General features: G+C 43.0%; 1 protein-coding gene across 6 annotated transcripts in view; it reads left to right on the forward strand.

Moving 5' to 3' along the window:
* The window catches only part of ptprdb (protein tyrosine phosphatase receptor type Db), a 193,917-nt gene that overhangs the window by 155,037 nt on the left and 19,629 nt on the right, over positions 1 to 19,251 (forward strand). For 3 of the 6 annotated variants that reach the window (XM_061061428.1, XM_061061437.1, XM_061061444.1), the window contains 12 exons: positions 662 to 1,249; positions 1,643 to 1,737; positions 2,588 to 2,844; positions 4,821 to 4,914; positions 6,375 to 6,599; positions 7,202 to 7,362; positions 8,702 to 8,713; positions 9,254 to 9,366; positions 9,502 to 9,543; positions 11,209 to 11,306; positions 13,942 to 14,065; positions 16,376 to 16,551. In XM_061061428.1, coding sequence (XP_060917411.1) covers positions 662 to 1,249; positions 1,643 to 1,737; positions 2,588 to 2,844; positions 4,821 to 4,914; positions 6,375 to 6,599; positions 7,202 to 7,362; positions 8,702 to 8,713; positions 9,254 to 9,366; positions 9,502 to 9,543; positions 11,209 to 11,306; positions 13,942 to 14,065; positions 16,376 to 16,551 — 1,985 coding nt within the window. The remainder of the gene's footprint in view (positions 1 to 661; positions 1,250 to 1,642; positions 1,738 to 2,587; positions 2,845 to 4,820; positions 4,915 to 6,374; positions 6,600 to 7,201; positions 7,363 to 8,701; positions 8,714 to 9,253; positions 9,367 to 9,501; positions 9,544 to 11,208; positions 11,307 to 13,941; positions 14,066 to 16,375; positions 16,552 to 19,251) is intronic. The other 3 variants (XM_061061452.1, XM_061061468.1, XM_061061461.1) reach the window with 2 other exon arrangements.

Consider the following 19,251-nt stretch of genomic DNA (forward strand, 5'->3'; position numbering starts at 1 on the left):
TAAAAAAAAAAGCAAACAAGTCCATCACCGACAAGGTTGATAAACCCTATGTAGTCATTTTTAATAGTCGTAAAAGTGCTGTCAGGGGGTAGGAGTGAGATAAAGCCCACTGCACAAACACAAACACACTTTTATTTCACAATCGCCACAGCAAACGTTCACAGTGAGTGACACATTTGACTGTTTGAAACAAAAAACGCACAATTTTCATGTACAGAACATTATCTGAAAAGAGAGGGGAGGTACTGTTTTGACCACAGGGGGCGCCAAAATCAACACAAAACTTAAAGTTCCTCACTGGAGCTTTAATTTCAGTTTTAACATTTCATGCACACCTAACATAACCGTAAGCTCATAAAAATAACAAAAAAACAACAAACAAAACAAAGGGCTCCCAAAGCAAGCGACAGCATTAAACCCTTTTTGTAGTACGACAGTCAGACTGAATTATTACGCTATCATCATGCCCACATCGTAAGGAGCTCTAAAACCATTGATTTTGTATATGATGCACTCTTTCAGACCTTCAAATTATTTATCACATTGTCCTGTTTCGTTTGAGACTTTGAGACATAATGTGCTCTGCAGTTATCCTCAAAAGATCTTTCCATGACTCTGTCTCACTCCTGTTTTCTCTTTTTACCTTTTTTTTTTTTTTTAGTGCCTGAGAAGCCCAAACTGATGGTCAGTGCCACTGATTCAAGCACTGCTCTGCTTCAATGGTACCCACCACAAAACCCGCCCACCCCTCTCCTGGGGTACCGCCTCACCTTCGGCCGCGTCGACGTCCTCCCCTTTACGGTTGTTGAGTTCCCCACCAAGGAGAACCGCTACACCGCCCAGGACATCCACAAGGGAGCCGACTATGTGTTCAGACTCTCCGCCCGGAACAAAATGGGCTACGGAGAGGAGGCGGCGAAGGAAGTGACTACTCCAGAAGACGCCCCGAGTGGATACCCTGAGAATATAATCTCCCAGGAGGCCTCTGCCACCACTCTGCGTCTGGAATGGAAATCAGTGCCGCTAATTGAGCAAAATGGGAAAATTGTGAAGTACTCGGTGCTGTACAAGGATATAAACAGCCGAGGGAACGCCTCAGAAGTCGTTGTGCCCGCTCCGGGGTCGAGCGTTTTGTTGGAGGGTCTGAGTGCCGATACTGTGTATGATGTCAGGTTGTGCGCGTTCACGTCTGTAGGCCCCGGGCCGTACAGCCCCGGCGTCCAGTGTAGGACGCAGCGACTGGATCAAGGTAGGACTCATACTCGCTTTTCTAACAACCCCGTCCTCATTCCTCAGGATGCAGCACACGCTTCCTAACAGCACATTCACACATGCATACAGAGAGTCATTCACACAACATCCTAAGTGTCCTTTTTTCGTTGTCTTGTCACTGTAGTCTTAGATCCTACGTCCTTTTCCCAAAACAAGGTAAGAGTCTTTGGGTCTTGGGCCGTGATCCCTGTCCTGTAACACTCACTGTGTGTGTTGACCACTTAGCAGTTAGCTAGCTTGAGACTGGTACTAGAGAAATGTCCCCAGGTAAGGTCGTTACTTTTGGTTCAGTCGAGGGATTTGGTAAGACGCAAAAGCGTATTTTTTTTGTTTATTTTTGTTTGTTGTTGTTGTGTTTTTTTCACCCTAGTTTTTGCTGCAAACTTCCGAGTCAAGGCTTCCATGAAGAACTCTGTTCTGCTGTCCTGGGAGATCCGAGACAAGAACCCCGCTCAGCCGTTCACCGTGAGTTTATTTACATTTTATTAGATGTAAATGCAGTCGGATAAAACAGGATGGGTCTCAAATGATGTTCAAAGAAACACAGGCAGGGTGCAAATAAAGGTTTGGGGAGGTGGGGGGGGGGGAGGAAATGAAACTACCTGTTCAACAATGACTCACAGTGTGGATTCAGCAAGATTTTTTTTAATGTTAAAAACTTTGGTTGTCTAGATTTGCTTGTGTTTGGTTGCCTTTAAGAATGTCAACCCTGGGGCGCTGGTGTCGCAATGGTTAGTGCGCGCGCCCCATGTATGTAGGCTTTGGTCCTCCAAGCGGGCGGCCCAGGTTCGAATCCCACCTGTGGCTCCTTTCCCGCATGTCATTCCCTACTCTCTCTCTCTCTGATTTACAACTCTATCCACTGTCCTATCTCTCTGTTAAAGGCACAAAAAGCCCAAGAATAAATCTTGAAAAAAAAAAAAAAAAAAAAAAGGATGTTAACCCTTAGGGTGCCGATGGCCTAGTGGCTAGTGGTCTTCCAAGTGGGCGGCCCGGGTTCAAGTCCAACCCTTTCCTGCATGTCATTCCCCACTCTCTCTCTCTCTCCCTGATTTCCTCCTCTGTCTTATTTAATGTCGAAATGAAGGCATAAAAAATAAAAATAAAAATCTTAGGAGAAATACATTTTTTCAATTCTTCCGGTAAGATTGATTGATAAATCCTTGTGGGCATATTTGGCAACTTGAACAGCTGAAGGTCTTTCAATAAGAAAGAGATGGAAGGATTTTTAATAATTATTCAAGAACATGATGTGTTGTCCATTTTATGCCATACACAATTAAACTTGAGTCTATTTCACCAACCCTTTGTCCAGATCCTGTATGGGAAGGGCCAGTCTGTTGAAGTGGATGGGAAGCTGACTCAGAAGCTGATCACTGGTTTGGAGCCGGACACCCAGTACTCCTTTCTGCTCACCAATCGGGCCAACAGCGCCGGGGGTCTGCAGCACCGCGTCACCGCCACCACCGCCCCCGACATCCTCAAAACCAAACCCACCGTGGTGGGAAAGACCAACGCAGACGGCATGGTGACTGTGCAGCTTCCGACGGTGCAGACCACAGCCAAAGTCAGGTAGTGATCATGAACCACTTACAGAGAGTGATTTCTAGATGTGAGCGTTTGTGCAAATCACCCTGTGCAGGATTTACTCCAATTAGGATGTTTTCAAACGATGCTGTGAGGTAATTTTCCCATCTTCCTCCTGCTGCTGCTGCTTTTCATTTATTGGTCTATCAGCTGGGATTTCTCCGACTCGCTTTGCTGCCAACATCGGAGAACTCCCACAACAGGCCAAATGAAACACAAAGCTGATAATCTCATCAGCTTTTTTGTTACCAAGAACAAATGCAGATGCCAAGAAGAAGTAGTCCCTCAGCCTTAACAGTACAACCTGATCCATTAACTGCTGCTTACATGTTCTCACGACTGTTTGTTCCTGTCACTTCAGAATACATTCGATTCATTTCACAGGATTTTAGTCTTTAATTGAAATAAGACAAAATACTTTTTCCCATTTGGTCACACTGTTACAAGACCGTGGAAGCATTTTTTCATGCTTTACACTGATAGATATGTCCCCTTCTCTTCCCTCTCTCTAAAATGCAAAACCAACATTTATATAATTTCATATAACTCGACATCAGAGCTGTAGCAAATACCCAGTTTCTCCCATTGACAGAAATAACTCTCTACTGTATGACTTGTCACAGCGTGTGTGTGTGTGTGTGTGAGTGTGTGTGTGTGCACGCTTCAGTGATGAATGATGCACTGCAATGAGTCATCTATTGAGGACACATGGACGGTTTTGGCGTGCATGCACTCAGTGCTTATAGTCTGACTCCTGAAAAATTCCCTTCATCTGATGATTTAGCTTCTGTTTCACACTCTTCAGACAAGGCCTGTTCCAAATTAAGGTTGTGATGTCATAGCCGCTACAACTGCAGCAAATGATACACGCTCCATCTTTAAAGTAGAAAAACTTAAGGGAACAGTTGGACATATCTTCTTTAATGGCCCATGCTAAGAGTTAGGTAAGAAGATCAAAAACATGTTCATGCATTTTATACGATTTTAAAGCTCCTGTGAGGAACTTTCGCTTTGCGTCGATTTTGGCGCCCCCTGTGGACAAAGCAGTACGTCTCATCTCTCTGCTGATTTTGTCCTGTACATGTGTAGGTATTATTTCAACCAAAAAACTCACACAAAAGGAACTCTGTCTGACACCTACACCCCATTAGCGGTCTGAGGCATACATTTTAAAGATTTATTTTTGGGAGCTTTTTATGCCTTTATTGTATATATAGGACAGTGGATAGAGACAGAAATCGGAAGAGAGAGAGAGAGAGGGGAATGACATGCGAGAGGCCACAGGTCGGATTCTAGTCTGGTCTGCCGGCTTGGAGGACTATAGCTTCTGTCAACCCCTAAGCTACAGGCACCACCTTTATATAAATTAACCTTGTGGCTACTCTTTTCCTTTTGCGGGTCAAAAGAAGTCCACACAATTAATTTCCGTCTGTTTTTCTAACCAGCTAAAAACTCCTCAAAGTAGCTTCAAAATATAAAATAAAAGAAACCGTGTTTTTCTTTGTTGCTGTTCATAACTAAAAAAAACAACTTTGGTTTAAAGTCAGAAAATCTGCCCACGAGCAACTCCTTTAATTATTGAATTAAAGCTCAATAATTAAACAGCTGAACTAAAGTAACTAAACAAAACAGATATTATATATGAATAAGTCAGCAGAACTTGTTAGCCTTATAACCATGCTAGCAGTGTCCTTATGCTGAGGTAAATGCATTCGTGTTTGATGGTGAGTCAAGTAGTTTAACTTGGTTTTTTCCCTTTTGTGTTTTTAACTCCTGAAACTTTAAAAGGAGTTAGGGTCTTAAAAGAAAAGGAAAGCTTTATCTCTGTTTCTATCAGTTCTTTTAAGCCTCGTTCGTCCAGTGCTGCCCTCTGTCTTTAAATCTGACAATGATTAAAGCCAGCCAATCAGATGTATTTGTCAAACATCATGATATAAAAAGTGCTTCTTGGTGTGTTTCAGGGGTTACTATGTGGTGGTGGTGCCTCTGAAGAAGCAGAGAGGAGGGAAGTTCCTGAATCCCTGGGAGGAGCCCGACCAGATGAACATGGATGAGGTGAGACATGCAGCTGACAGGAGATGAATCCAGTCAGAGGTTAATGAAGGACTCAACAACAAGCTTTTTATATCATCCATTCATCCATCCATCCATCATATATCTATCTATCCATCCATCCATCCTTCCATTTACCATCAATCCATCCTTCAATCTACAATCCATCTATATATCTATCCATCCATCCATTCATCCATTCATTTATCATACATCCATCCTTCAATCATCCATCCATCCATCCTTCAATCATCCATCCATCCATCCTTCCATCTACAATCCATCTATATATCTATCTATCCATCCATCAACTATCCATCATTCATCCTTCTATTTACAATCCATCTATCCATCCATTTACCATCCATCCATCCTTCAATCATCCATCCATCCATTCATCTACAATCCATCTCTATCCATCCATTCATCCTTCCATTTACCATCCATCCATCCTTCAATCATCCATCCATCCTTCCATCTACAATCCATCTCTATCCATCCATTCATCCTTCCATTTACCATCCATCCATCCATCCATCCATCCTTCCATCCTTCCATTTACAATCCTCAATCCATCATATATCCATCCATCATTCCACCCACCTATCCATCCATCCTTTCATCCATCCGTGTATCATACATTAATTTTTTGTCACATAACTGCCCTTGTCAGACTATCAGTCCTCTGAATTGAAATGAGTCTTAATGTAATTCAAAAGTCAAACAATAGTGCTTAGTCTACTGACAGTGGTTTTTTTCTCTCCATGGTATCAGACCTTTTGTACTTTGTTAAACAAAGGTGAATGACCTTGTCATCCATTGCCTGTTCAATCCAACAATACTTTCCCGTAACATTTCCCGTTTAATTCCACTCCTTGCATTTTTCCAAAGACTTCATCACCTCATTACGCCGTCCTGAAAGCCCATTCATGTGTATGAGATCGGTTTCAATAGAGTTTTTATGGGGCCCACTGTCTCAATGGATAAATGACTTAGCAATTCAGTTGATGATGAAGACATTTGTGCTCAGGTGATAATGCTCTTTACAGCCCATTATTCCTTCTCTGATGAGGGTTTTTGTGTGGGGGGGAAAAACTGCCCAAACTCCTTTCCCTCCCCGTGTTTTCATTAAACTTGGGTATACAGCTCCGGAAATGAGGGATATGGTTTTTTTTGTTGGAGGGGAAAATGTTATTAAAGTTACAGAAAGATGGCTACATTGATTTTTCTTGTTGATTTGCAGCGTGACTGGCCTTTGATGCTGCACTTTGTTTGAACTTGGCATTTATCACAACCGAAAATTACAACCGTTTGATGCCTTTTAGTCCCCCGTTTCTCCTGCCTCTCATCTTTTCTGTCAATCTCTTTGCTCTTTTCTCGATGAACTCCCCTCCCCTCCCCCTCCTCCCCCTCCTCCCTCTCCTCTGTTTATCTACCCATACACCGTCTTTCTTCCTTTTCAGCTCCTGAAAGAGATCAACAGGACCAGCATCAGTCGTGCCCTCCGCATCCGCAGACAGGCCGGCCAATCGGATCCAAGAGCCTACGTCAGTGCCCACTTTAAGACCCTCCCCCTGGAGTTCACGCTGGGCGACGGTCGGAACTACGGTGACTTCCGCAACCGTCCGCTGCAGAACGGACAGGAGTATGTTTTCTTCGTGCTCGCGCTGCTCGACCTCTCTGAGAATGTGAGTAAAAAACACAGACACACAAAGTTCAACCTTCTAAATACAGTTTTGACCAAAGACTGTATAAAGAATGGACGGCACAAGAGCTCCTGAAAAGTGAAGCCAAAAGATTTAGAGCTCCCCCTGTTGACTGGCCCCTGTTAAGCTCCTAAACAATGTTAACAAGTGGAATATGAGGCAAACTAAAAAGTTAACATTAAAGTTTACGTTTTGGTGAAGTTTAGTTTTAATTTGTTATTTGATGTGAAAAAGAAAGGATGTAATGTCATGATTGACAGCTCTGTTGACAAATGCGGCTCTTGCAGCGTTATTTACCAGATTTGCAGAGTAGATGAACAGCTACTAGTAAATGTATCGATGAATAACAACTTTCCATAACCATGAATGTCTCCTTCAAAGCGCTGTAGACTCTTCTGACTTGAGGGATCTTTGTTGCTTTATTGAAGTGCAATATTTCAGTGCAGTTTGGGGGGGGGGTTGTTATTTTGGCTTCAGTTTTGTACAATGAAAGAATATGGAGATGTGTTGTCCATATTTTTATACAGTCTTGGTTTGAACTAATTCATGTCAAAATGAATACAACCATATCTTCCATTCTGCAGACTATGTTCGCCACCAGCCCGTACTCTGATCCCGTGACATCATCCGATGTGGATCCTCAGCCAATCGTGGACGAGGAGGAGGGTCTGTTGTGGGTGGTGGGGCCTGTGCTGGCCGTCATCTTCATCGTCTGCATCGTCATCGCCATTCTGCTCTTCAAGAGGTGAGGACAGCGGGGGTTTAATCCAGGATGAGACAGGCTTTGTGTGATTTACTGGATTGATGTGAAACTGAGGGAAGAAATCAGGAAGACAGGATGAGGGATTAGAGAGACGACAGTTTTGGTGTAAACAAACGTCTTCACATAAGGACAACAGAAACTCAAACAGGGTTTACTTTATTTTATTTTCATTGTAGCCTGTTGTGTCTTTGTGTAATTTACTCAAAATATTTTTTGGTCAAATACAATTTTTATATAATCCTACCTTGAAGTTCAGGTAGTTCAGGTACGGCCAACTTTGGTTACCAAGAGGGTCTTTTATTCCCGCTGCCAGAGGGACAGCAGTAGCTCAGTCTTTAGGGACAACAGGGTCGCTGGTTCAAGTCCTGGTGCGGACCATGTCTGGAAATTGGTCTGGTAGCTGGAGAGGTGCCAGTTCACTTCACTGCAGAGGTGCACTTGAGCAAGGCACTGAACCCTCACTACCACCGGCATGTAAAATTGAATTTCCCCAAGCGGGATATATAAAGTATATTTTCTTCTTCTTCAGAGGGCCAAATAGTTACAAATTCATTTTTTAACCAATGTCCTCAACATTGGTTAAAAATGGAGACCTCAACAACAGGCCGAGGTCGAGCACAGCCCGGTTTATTCAGATACCTTTTCTGTACTTACGAAACATAAAGAACTAAAAATCTATCACACTCATCCCATCTGAGTCCAGCTCTCAAGATCTCAAGTGTTTTGTCTAGTCCCTGTTCTTTAAAACCATTACACAGGTGGTAAAGTTGGCCGACGTGACAGATTTGGGGAGACGACATTACCTGCCATTAGCATCATTCATGATAATCATCTCGTCTTCTGGCTAAAGCTTTGTTAATGCACGGGAGGAAATAATCACTGCGACTGATGCAGCATTGAAAAATGATTAACCTTGGCGGTAATAATCTAAAGTTAATACACCCTGGAGTGTAACCTGTTGGGGGGATTCACAGCCATTACCGTCCCGCTCACGTCTTAAGACCGCGCTGGGTTCAATATATTTCCATGATGTTATCATATTATAGAAGTCACAGTTAGAGGGTGTCTTGGGAGATAACATCCTGGGGGAATGGGTTTTGACGATTTGGATTAACACCGGCTGATTATCTTTGCATCCGTAGACGATGCTTTTTCACCTGCCGAGCATTGTAACAAGAAGAAAGGTATTAGCTTTAATGAGAGGGATAGAATAATGAGTCCTGCTCTGCTTTAGTCCCTGCTGTTTGTGGAATGGACACTAATGATATTCTTCTTCTCTTATCATTCTTTCATCTGCTCCCTCTCCGTTGTTTGGATGCAGCAAACCTGACAGGTAAACAAACACTTCTTATCCTCGTTTCCTCTGTCCTACTGAAACTTTCAGATAGTAGATGACGATAGAGTCAGGCTTACTGCGACGTTTTTTTGGTGACAACATAGGAACCAGTGTTGAAAACTGAAGCCAATGCAGATGTTTTTTTTTAAAAAACTGCAGTTCCTTCGGTGTCCACTTGAGGCTGGTTGCAAAAGCCATGAAATTCCCATTTGGTCCTATATTAAAAATGCCTGATTGTTCACAGAAATAAACATGTTTACAGGCTGGTTCAAGCAAAGAATTTGGACTTAATAGTTAATGGCACCCCTGGCAACCCCTCTAGACCCGTCCCTGTCTGTACAGATTCAATGAATAGTTTTCTGTTTCTGTTCTTTGATTTTTTTTTATACTTTTTACAAATTTAAACACAAATCAAGGTCATGATTAAGAGCAGTAATCTGCACACTTTCAGACATTCAGCTTTGTTTCATGCAGGAGAAGGTTCTTTGTCTGTGTTTGCGGTTGTTGTACATGCTGTGTGTTCATCTGTTATTCCAGGAAAAGGGCCGAAGCTGAGGGCAGGAAGGGCAGCTTCCCCTGCAGCAAAGCCATGTCGTCCCATCATCCCACTGATCCCGTGGAGCTACGCAGAATCAACTTCCAAACTCCAGGTAAACCACACACACACACACACACACACACACACACACACACACACACTCCTGTAGACAAACACAGGAATGATGTGAAGTCAGTAGTATCAGTTTTGTTGATAAGATTAACTCTGCTGTTGTTTCCTTTTCCAGCGTATCGTGTGTCAGTGTACCGCGGTTATCGGCGCTTGTCAAGTTAGTTGGTCTTAGTCCGCCACAGATCTTCTCCTCCCCTCTGCTGTCGCTCTTCTGCAACATTCATTTTCTTTCTTTCTCTCCGTCTCTCCTTCCCTCCTTCTTTATTTTTTCTTTACTTCGGTCTCTCCTTCCTTCCTTCCTTCCTTCCTTCCTTCCTTCTTTCTTTTTTCTTTACTTCAGTCTCTCCTTCCTTCTTTCTTTCTGTCTCTCTGTCTTTCTTTCTTTCTCTCGTTTTTCTTTACTTCAGTCCTTCCTTCTTTCCTTCCTTCCTTCCTTCCTTGCTTCTTTCTTTCTCTTTTTTCTTTTCTTCCATCTCTCCTTCCTTCTTTCCTTCCTTCCTTGTTTCTTTTTTCTTTACTTCAGTCTCCTTCCTTTCTTCCTTCCTTCTTTCTGTCTCTCTGTTGTTCCCTCTTTCTTTCTTTCTCTCTTTTTTCTTTACTTCGGTCTCTCCTTCTTTCCTTCCTTCCTTCCTTCCTTCCTTCCTTCTTTCCGTCTCTCTGTCGTTCTCTCTTTCTTTCTTTCTCTCTTTTTTCTTTACTTCGGTCTCTCCTTCTTTCCTTCCTTCCTTCCTTCTTTCCTTCCTTCTTTCCGTCTCTCTGTTGTTCCCTCTTTCTTTCTTTCTCTCTTTTTTCTTTACTTCGGTCTCTCCTTCTTTCCTTCCTTCCTTCCTTCCTTCCTTCCTTCTTTCCGTCTCTCTGTCGTTCTCTCTTTCTTTCTTTCTCTCTTTTTTCTTTACTTCAGTCTCTCCTTCCTTCTTTCTTTCTGTCTCTCTGTCTTTCTTTCTTTCTCTCGTTTTTCTTTACTTCAGTCCTTCCTTCTTTCCTTCCTTCCTTCCTTCCTTGCTTCTTTCTTTCTCTTTTTTCTTTTCTTCCATCTCTCCTTCCTTCTTTCCTTCCTTCCTTGTTTCTTTTTTCTTTACTTCAGTCTCCTTCCTTTCTTCCTTCCTTCTTTCTGTCTCTCTGTTGTTCCCTCTTTCTTTCTTTCTCTCTTTTTTCTTTACTTCGGTCTCTCCTTCTTTCCTTCCTTCCTTCCTTCCTTCCTTCCTTCTTTCCGTCTCTCTGTCGTTCTCTCTTTCTTTCTTTCTCTCTTTTTTCTTTACTTCGGTCTCTCCTTCTTTCCTTCCTTCCTTCCTTCTTTCCGTCTCTCTGTCGTTCCCTCTTTCTTTCTTTCTCTCTTTCTTCTTCTTTCCTTCCTTCCTTCCTTCTTTCTTTCTCTTTGCCGTTGTCACGCTAACTAACCTTCCATCCCACATAGGATGAAGCTGCTTCAACCAACATCTCATCAAAATGTCTTTTTGGAGTACTTCTTGAAGACGTCCCAAAATTCTTTTTATCATCCTAAATTTTTAACCGCCTGTGTCATGTTCTTTTTTTATCCTCCCCGGCAGTGTGCATACACTCTGAGGACATGTCCCTGTGCCTCAGTAACTTCCCCAACACGCACATTGTTCTTTCTCTCTGCCTGGAGAGAAAATGGTCACTTAACAATCAAAAAAAAAAAAGAGAAACGCTTCCATTTGCTTCCTCCGCTGACTCTGGACAGAACACTAAACAACACCTCCTCTGAGGATCCTTTCTCTTAACATTTTCCTCTGAAAGACTTTAGCCACACACGTATCCAAATTGCCTTTTTTTTTTTCTTCTTTTTTTCTGTGCTCTGCAGGCATGGCGAGTCACCCGCCCATCCCCATCTCCGAGATGGCAGATCACATCGAGCGCCTCAAGGCGAACGACAATCTCAAGTTTTCTCAAGAGTACGAGGTAGGAATGCCGATTATCTGCCCCTGAAAATCTTTAACTCGGGAAATTCAGCTGGTTTTGTTCGATGCACACACACACACATATTTATTGGTGACTCCACGTATTTTTGCTCAGTTTCAATTTCAGTATCGAGCGCTGTAGATTGAGCCCCACATACAGAGTCTCTATAGCCGCATTTTGATTGGTCGTCACTAAAACGATACAAGATAAAAGCTCCATTTTCCTCCCACTGCTGTCTTGTTGTTATCTATACAAATATAACGGGGGGGGGGAAATTGAAATTGCAAGCTCAAAGAGGGTTTGCTTACAGCCAGATGGTTATCAGGCCCTCATTTCTACGCTCTGGTGGAGAGAGGGGAGAGACAGAGATAGAAATAAAGAGGCAGCGACGGAGAGCAGACGCACTCAAAGATACAGGGTGCAAAAAAAAAAAAGAAGAAGCTTCTTGATTAGTTTCCACCAACTTGCAGCACAAAAAAAAGGGGGGCATTTACCCCGAGATAACAATGTGCATGAACGTGGTGTGGTGAACTGTTGCGCGTAATAGGACAACACATCAGTAAAAAAATATTTCCCAGCATGCTGGCTGTGAAGCAAATAGCGCACGCATTACAGTGAGCTCCACAGAGAGCTATTAAAGGGGTAAAATGTTTTCTTTTCCTTCATAAAAAAACAAAAAAAAGAGGCAGTTTAGACCGACGGGCACTGGTTGAAGAAGGAGACATGAGGCTCTAATTGGCTACCACGAGAGAGAGAGAGAGAGAGAGAGAGACAAATTGTCTGCGACAGAGATACGCACACACAACAAGGAAGCATTATGCAAAGAGTAGAAAAACAGAGCGGGGAGGTTTTTAAGGGGAGGGAAAAAAAAAAGCGTCGGGAGAGAAGGATGGAGATGGAGAGACGGTTGAGGGAGAAGCCATACGTGTAATTGTGGTGCGAGCTTGAACCTCTCTCTGTGTGTTGAGCCTCACATTCTCTCTGCATGACTGTGCGCTTTGTTCGCTAGTGAACCTTTAACGAGGGGACGAGAGAGATGGATGGAGGAGGGATTGAGGGAGAGAGAGAGAGAGAGAGAGAGAGGCCAGAAATGATTGCGGTGTAATAATCAGGCACACATGATGCTGGGCAGCGTGTGGAAAGCAGCCTCCAACACACACACACACACACACACACATGCACTCATCCAGCACCACTCCTGTCCATTCCCCCCCCCCCCCCCCCCCCCCAACCAAACCATAATTATGTGTCGTAAAATATTCAGAATTGCTAAATTGCTCTGGCTCTCTCCTCCTCGTCCCTCTCCATCGACAGCCTCATAATGACCTCATGTCTGCCTCTCCCAGCTAACAGCGGTGGTTACACTGTAATTACCCTCCAGGAACTTAATGTGTTGGTCTAACACAACCATCCTCTCTCTCTCAGAGGAATTTATTGTGCTTTTATCATCTTTCTGTAGCAGCTCTCCGGGTCGGGAGTTTTGTCTTAGAAGGTGGAAAGCCCCTACATCATTGTTGTTTCTTGAAATGAGATATTGTGTTTGTGGAAAAAAATGTTCAAAGTTCAATACGAGCTTGTTAAATTGCAATTTGTATTTGGTTACTTGTGGTGTGGCAAGACTTGGCTTTAGAGTTTTATGAAATGGGATAAGGGGGAGATGCAGGAAGAAGGATAAGGACAGACGAGGCGGGGGAGGGGCCGTCCACCAACGATCCCAAATATTACTGACATGCTACACAGGGTCGTCACAATACCAGATTTTTAAACTTTGATACGATTCAAGTCAAAATCTAACGATATCAGTGTCTGTTTTGGTGATTTCTTGTTTTTAATGATCAACAAATGCAGGCAAGCTCCTGCTCACTGTCCAAAGTGCACACATTAATTTTCTGAACTTAAAAACGTTGCCAATGCACACAGTTATCTCTCAATCACTGGAGGCAGCCATTGTTTAAAATAGGACCGAAGATGTGAAGCCTTTTTAAAGCTTGGGTACTTTGCTACTGTGGATCATTACGTTTTTTTAATGAAAGATAAAAGAGATTGTATCATTTGGAAAGTCATGCGATTGACTAGTGTCGAGCACTTTGGCTCATGCTGGTGGGAGCGTCAAACATCAGCATTGAAAGCTTAAAGGACCCTATGAGGAACCATTGTGTCGATTTGGCGCCCCGTGTGGACAAACTCGTATCTTGTCTCTTTGCTGTGTTTGTCCTGTGCATGTGTAGGGAGTGTTTGATGAGAAAACTACAACCGACTGCCTTTTAACAGTCTGATTTATGACTCGTTTGTAAATGTTTACAGTGAAAAAATCTGGAGAAAAAAAAAAAAAGATTTTCCTTACGCACTGATTTTCTTCTCATCTGACACTTTACCTGGCAGTGGTTTCAGGCGTTAAAAAAATGACTTCATAGAAAAAGTTGTTTGAATAGTTTGTTTACTTTTGTAGGACAGATAGAGGCATCACTTTTAACTTCAGGCTGTTTCATAACCAGTTAAAACTCCTCATGGGGGCTTTAAAGTCACAAAAACAACATCAGAAACAACATTAATGAATAAAAGTCTATTCTCTCTGTCAGTGTATTTCCTGTCGCTCTTTGTTCTGACCTCGTCCTCTCTCTCTCTCGTCTTGTAGTCCGTCGACCCCGGTCAGCAGTTCACCTGGGAGAACTCCAACTTGGAGGTCAACAAGCCAAAGAACCGCTACGCTAACGTCATCGCCTATGATCACTCCAGGGTCATACTCTCCAGCATCGAGGGTAAGAAACCCCCGCCAGTGTGTTTGTGCGCCTCTGTGTGTGTGTGTGTGTTAGTGTGTGTCACTTCTATCTTTGTGGGGACCTAATTGAGAGTGAGGACATTTTTAGGAAGTGAGGGGATTTTTTTTTTTTTCCCACCTCTTCAAAGTGCTGTTTGAGGTCGATGACTCTGTTTGTGGGTTAAGGTCGGGGCAAGGCTTCTAATGGGGCATGTCGCTGTGTGGGTTAAGTTTGACTTTTAGAGTGCATTATGTCAGCAAGAGTCCCCACAAGTATGTGTGTTTAAATGTATATGTATGACTGTGTGTGTGTGTGAGGGATGGAGTATTAATAGCCCAAAGATGTTTTGCATCGTCCAATCCTATTCAACACAGACACAGCCTGCATCAGCGATAAAAAAAAAATATCAATTTAGGATTCAAACAAGCTCCTGTTCCAGCCCACTTTGTCACCACGTTACAACATTCAATCGGCCTCTTACTTGACCAATTAAATGCTCATGGAGATAAATTAAAAGCCTCTTTACAAACACATTTTCATTATGTGCCAGTTTTTGCCGCATTTAGACGGCCCTTAAAAATGCGAAGGGAAAATAGTCTTAGTCTTGTTCTCAGTGTGTGTTTTTCAAGCGCACTCACCCACCTCAGCCGGGAAAGACCTGAGGCGGAGAAACTGGCAGCTCCGATGTGAAGAGAGGGATTCAGTGGGAGGCCAAGCCCAAACAGATGAGCCTTATCTGGGCAGAGCATGTGTGAGCAGCCCTTCCGCCCCCGCCTTGTCCTGGAGCCCTGGCTGTCTGTCTTTTCTTTCAGCTTAGAAAACACATACACTCTTGAGCATGTCCAAACACACTAAAGCAAAAACAACGCGCACACACACACACATGCACTCAGCTATAGATTTAAAACACATGTCCAGGATGTGCAGAAGCACAGATATGCACTTTAGCTCCCAGTTTTCCTCCACAGATGCTCCTGAGCACACCGTCTCTGCCAAGCCAGTGAGGCCACCGAGTGACTGGAAGTGTGTGTGTGTGTGTGTGTGTGTGTGTGTGTGTGTGTGTGTGTGTGTGTGTGTGTGTGTGTGTGTGTGTGTGTGTGTGTGTGTGTGTTTAATCTGCATAGTGCCTCTGCTGTAGTCCCTTGCAATAAAGTTGCAGCACATCAAAGCATTTAGGCAAGCTGTCTTTTAAAGACTGAGGTTGATAAACATATGTTGAAGCTCTTCTTACCGTCTGTCCTCATCCAATTTAAAGTAAGTTGTATAAACACCCCCCCCCCCCCCCATACGCCTCTGTCATTTAAAAGTGTCTGCTGAGTGTGTGTGTGTGTGTGTGATGGGGTTTTTTACGAGCATTTGGGACTAAGGGGGGTGTCTATAAAAGAAGCAGCGAGAAGAGAATCCGCTGCAGGATTCTCTCTCTCTCTCTCTCTCTCTGCCGGGATTCTTCTGTTTGCTCATTGACTTCCATCTTTTTTTTTTAAAGTGTAAACCGCTATCAGACGACTCGGAAGGAGTTTTTCTGTCCCAGCTCGGCAGAATCGGGTCACGGCTCAATGCACGCGTGCACATCCGTGTGTGTGTGTGTGTGTGTGTCTCTGTGTGTGTACTTTGCCGTTTTTAGTGTATGTGTGCATGTTTGAGCTATGACTCAGTGATTTTTGGGATTATGGTATTAGGCCCCAGATGAGCAGGACTGATCCTAAATCAAACACACACAGACGGTCTCTCTCGCATCACGCACACACACACATGTACACACAAACACACACACACATGCACACACAGACAATCCCCTCCAGGACAAGCAGTGTCAGCCGAGTCTTACAGAGAGACGGCCTTACAGTCATATTGCCATTCAAAGCGACACATCCAGAGTATACTCAGATTAGGGCCCATGATCGTCTTAGCATTTATTATAAAACAAGACGGCTGAACAATCCCAACACCAAAGAACGCTTGGCCCTGTGAAAATAATAATCGTGACCTCAGACGATCCCCCCCCCCCCCCCCTTTCTTACTGGGACACAAACCTGCTTTCATACTTTCATTAGACTTTAAATAATCCTTATAGGTGATTTTGCGGTCAATCAAAATAAGAATCTTCTGCTTCTTATCAGAAACATTCGACCCTGATGTCATTCATCATAAGTCCGAGGCAGCAGAAAGACACATAAGACGAGCGTCAGTGGCGTTTGGTTTAACCTGTACCCCCCTTCCTCCATCACTCTTCATTCACCCTCCTCAATTTGCGCAACATCTCTTTCCATTTTGCCATCACAGTCGGTAACATTCACTTTTGTCCTGCAGGTGTCCCGGGCAGCGACTACATCAACGCTAACTACATCGACGGCTACCGTCGTCAGAATGCCTACATCGCCACTCAGGGGTCCCTCCCTGAGACCTTCGGGGAGTTCTGGAGGATGGTCTGGGAGCAGCACACGGCTAATATCATCATGATGACGAAGCTGGAAGAGAAGTCGAGGGTAAGGAAAAGGGGACTGGGCGATAGATAAGATGTTGTAGTTAGGATGACTTTTAAAGGAACAGCTGAGATAGGACATGAGATCTTAGGGGAGCATATAAATGATGAAGAGAAGACAGAATTAGCATAGCGGTCTGTTGGATAGGATCAACTACAGAGGTGCTGTAGAGTAAGATTGTCAACATTGTAGATACTTAAAGGTCACATGATTCAAAATACTCTTCACCATGTTTCTCTAACTCTAACATGTGTCTCTAGTCTGTCTACAAACCCCCCAATTATGAGAAAAGTCCATCCTCTCCGTCTTTTACCTGCTCCACTTTTCAGAAAACGTGTGCTCAAACAGGTCATTTGGAGGTTTTCCCTTCATGACATCACAAAGGGCAGTAACCCCTCCCCCAGGTGGGTGACACTCCCACAGCTAGGTGTTTGTTCTGCCCTCTGAGTCTGCCTTCTCACTGTAAACAATAGGACATGGAGCGAGAAAGACCGAGTACACCCAAGCCCTTCCAGAGAGGGGGCGTGGTCAGACACAGCTCATTTACATATTTAAAGCTACAGACACAGAAACAGCCTGTTCTGAGCAGGGCTGAAATAGAGGGGTTTATAGACATGATCAAATACAGGATCAGAGTGGATTTAGAACAAGAAACTTCACAGACATGTTTTGAGGAGCTCTGAGACTTTTTAAAACTTTTTGAAAAAAAAAGTATAATATGTGACCTTTAAATACTTTTTCATACCAGGTGTTTTAAAACAGTAAAATGTCTTGCTTCACAAAGACTTCAGATCCACAGTCCTATTTTTAGCCCAAAGAGAGAGAGAGAGCATTGTCTAAATTTCACATATACATTGCCAGTAGATGGTGGATGACACTACCCCTGTAATTACTTTAAACAAACTGAATTAAGTCTTTAATATTTTACATTAAACTTGGGTTTCATGATACCAGATTTCGTTAGGAGTCTAGTAAAAATCAAACGTTATCGGCACCTGTTTCAATACTATGCCAATACAAATGGAGGTCCAATGCACCACATAATGGGTGTTATCTTGTTTTGAATTACCAACTATTGCAGCCAAACTCTTGCCCACTCTCTAAATTGCACAAATACATTGGCAATTTTTTTATAGACTTTGATGCTCTTCCTCTTTTTTGCTCACAGCAGCTTTTAGTTTAAAAATGTAACGGATGATATGAAGTTTTCTTTCACAGCTTTGGTACTTTTCTGTACTATTGATCACTTAAATAACCAAGATTGTATTCTATTTTAAAACATGTGGTATCAAAGTATCCAAAAATGTTGACAACCTTATGTTTAACACCTAAAGGCAATAAGTATGGATGTCTGTATTTTAGACCTTTTTTTCCCTTGGTCTGAGCCACTGCACATCGGCTAGCCCTCAGTTTGGCTCATGTGTAGCACCAGCGTTCTGTTTTTGAAGAAATGTTTTGGAGCTCAGCAGCTCTTGACAAACAAGAGGAGGATATAGTATAAGGGAGAGTGGATGTTCAACTGCAGGCACTGGAAAGGTAAAAATAGGTATTAGATATGGACATGGTAAAGTAGAACTGTAGGCAGCAGACCATCAGGAACATTAAGGTACAGGATGATGAGGTTAGAAAAACAGGCTGAGTCTGAGAAGAGGAAGATCATTTTATAAGCTTGAATCAGTGAGACATGGGGTAAGAAAAGTAGAGTTTGTTTAGAGTTGAATAAGGACAGAAAGTGATCGGACATGGTCGGTTTGGCAGCAGTGAAGAGAGAGAAATATTAATTTTTAAGGATGTGGAAGGACAGTGGAGTCCAGATGGATTCAAGAGAACAGGGCAGGCAAGGAGAGGACAAAAGAGGAGGAGCTAAGACACGCCATGTAGAGGAAAGACTGTTTAGAGTTAAACCCCCCCAAAATAAGTATGCATCTGTATAGAGAGAAGAGTAGGGCTGGAGTCTGCACTGCAAACATTCGTATCTTAACAAATGGGTTTGTCTAATATCAAGTCAAAAATATCTGATTACGAGCCCCCAGTGGTTCGTTTGTGCGCCTCAAGTACAGAGGCTACTGTCCTTAAAGCGGGCAGCCGGATTCAAATGATTTCCCGACGCTACCCACTCTCCTATCTCTCAAATAAAAGGATAAAAGGCCCCCTCCCCCCAAAAAAACACTTCTGATTACACTGTAGAGTCCAGATAAAGATCTTCTTGAAAGATGCAAGTGAATGAATTGCCTGCATCAAGTTTTAAAAGAAAAATAAAGCTGCCAATGCAGTTAGCAAAAATTTACTCAATCAGACCATTATCTTATTTCAAGAAACTTTACAGTAAAATGTGTTTGTTAAGTTACTTGAAATGAGAAAATGATCTCATGTGTCCGTTAACGTTGTTTTTTTTTGCACTGGCAGCGCTCATTATCTTTACATAATCAATCTAGTTCACCGCTAAAACACCCTCCGCTGCACTCACAGCTCTCTCAGTTGAAAATAGTTCAACTTTTGGATCACCTCGACAGTGTCACTTCTCCCTCACCGGCCAATCAAAATAAAGAAGAGATGGGACTTCTGATACCAGCTCTGTCAACACCAATGGCTTACGAGAAACTTGTCTGACTCCAAGTCTTTTGAGGGTACAATTTCCGGGTCTAGAGCCGCTTACACCATTTTGTTCTGTGCTTTGTGGAATTTCTTTGAATAAAAGTAAAT

Source organism: Labrus mixtus, chromosome 2 (genome assembly GCF_963584025.1).
Source record: "Labrus mixtus chromosome 2, fLabMix1.1, whole genome shotgun sequence".
Taxonomy (NCBI): domain Eukaryota; kingdom Metazoa; phylum Chordata; class Actinopteri; order Labriformes; family Labridae; genus Labrus; species Labrus mixtus.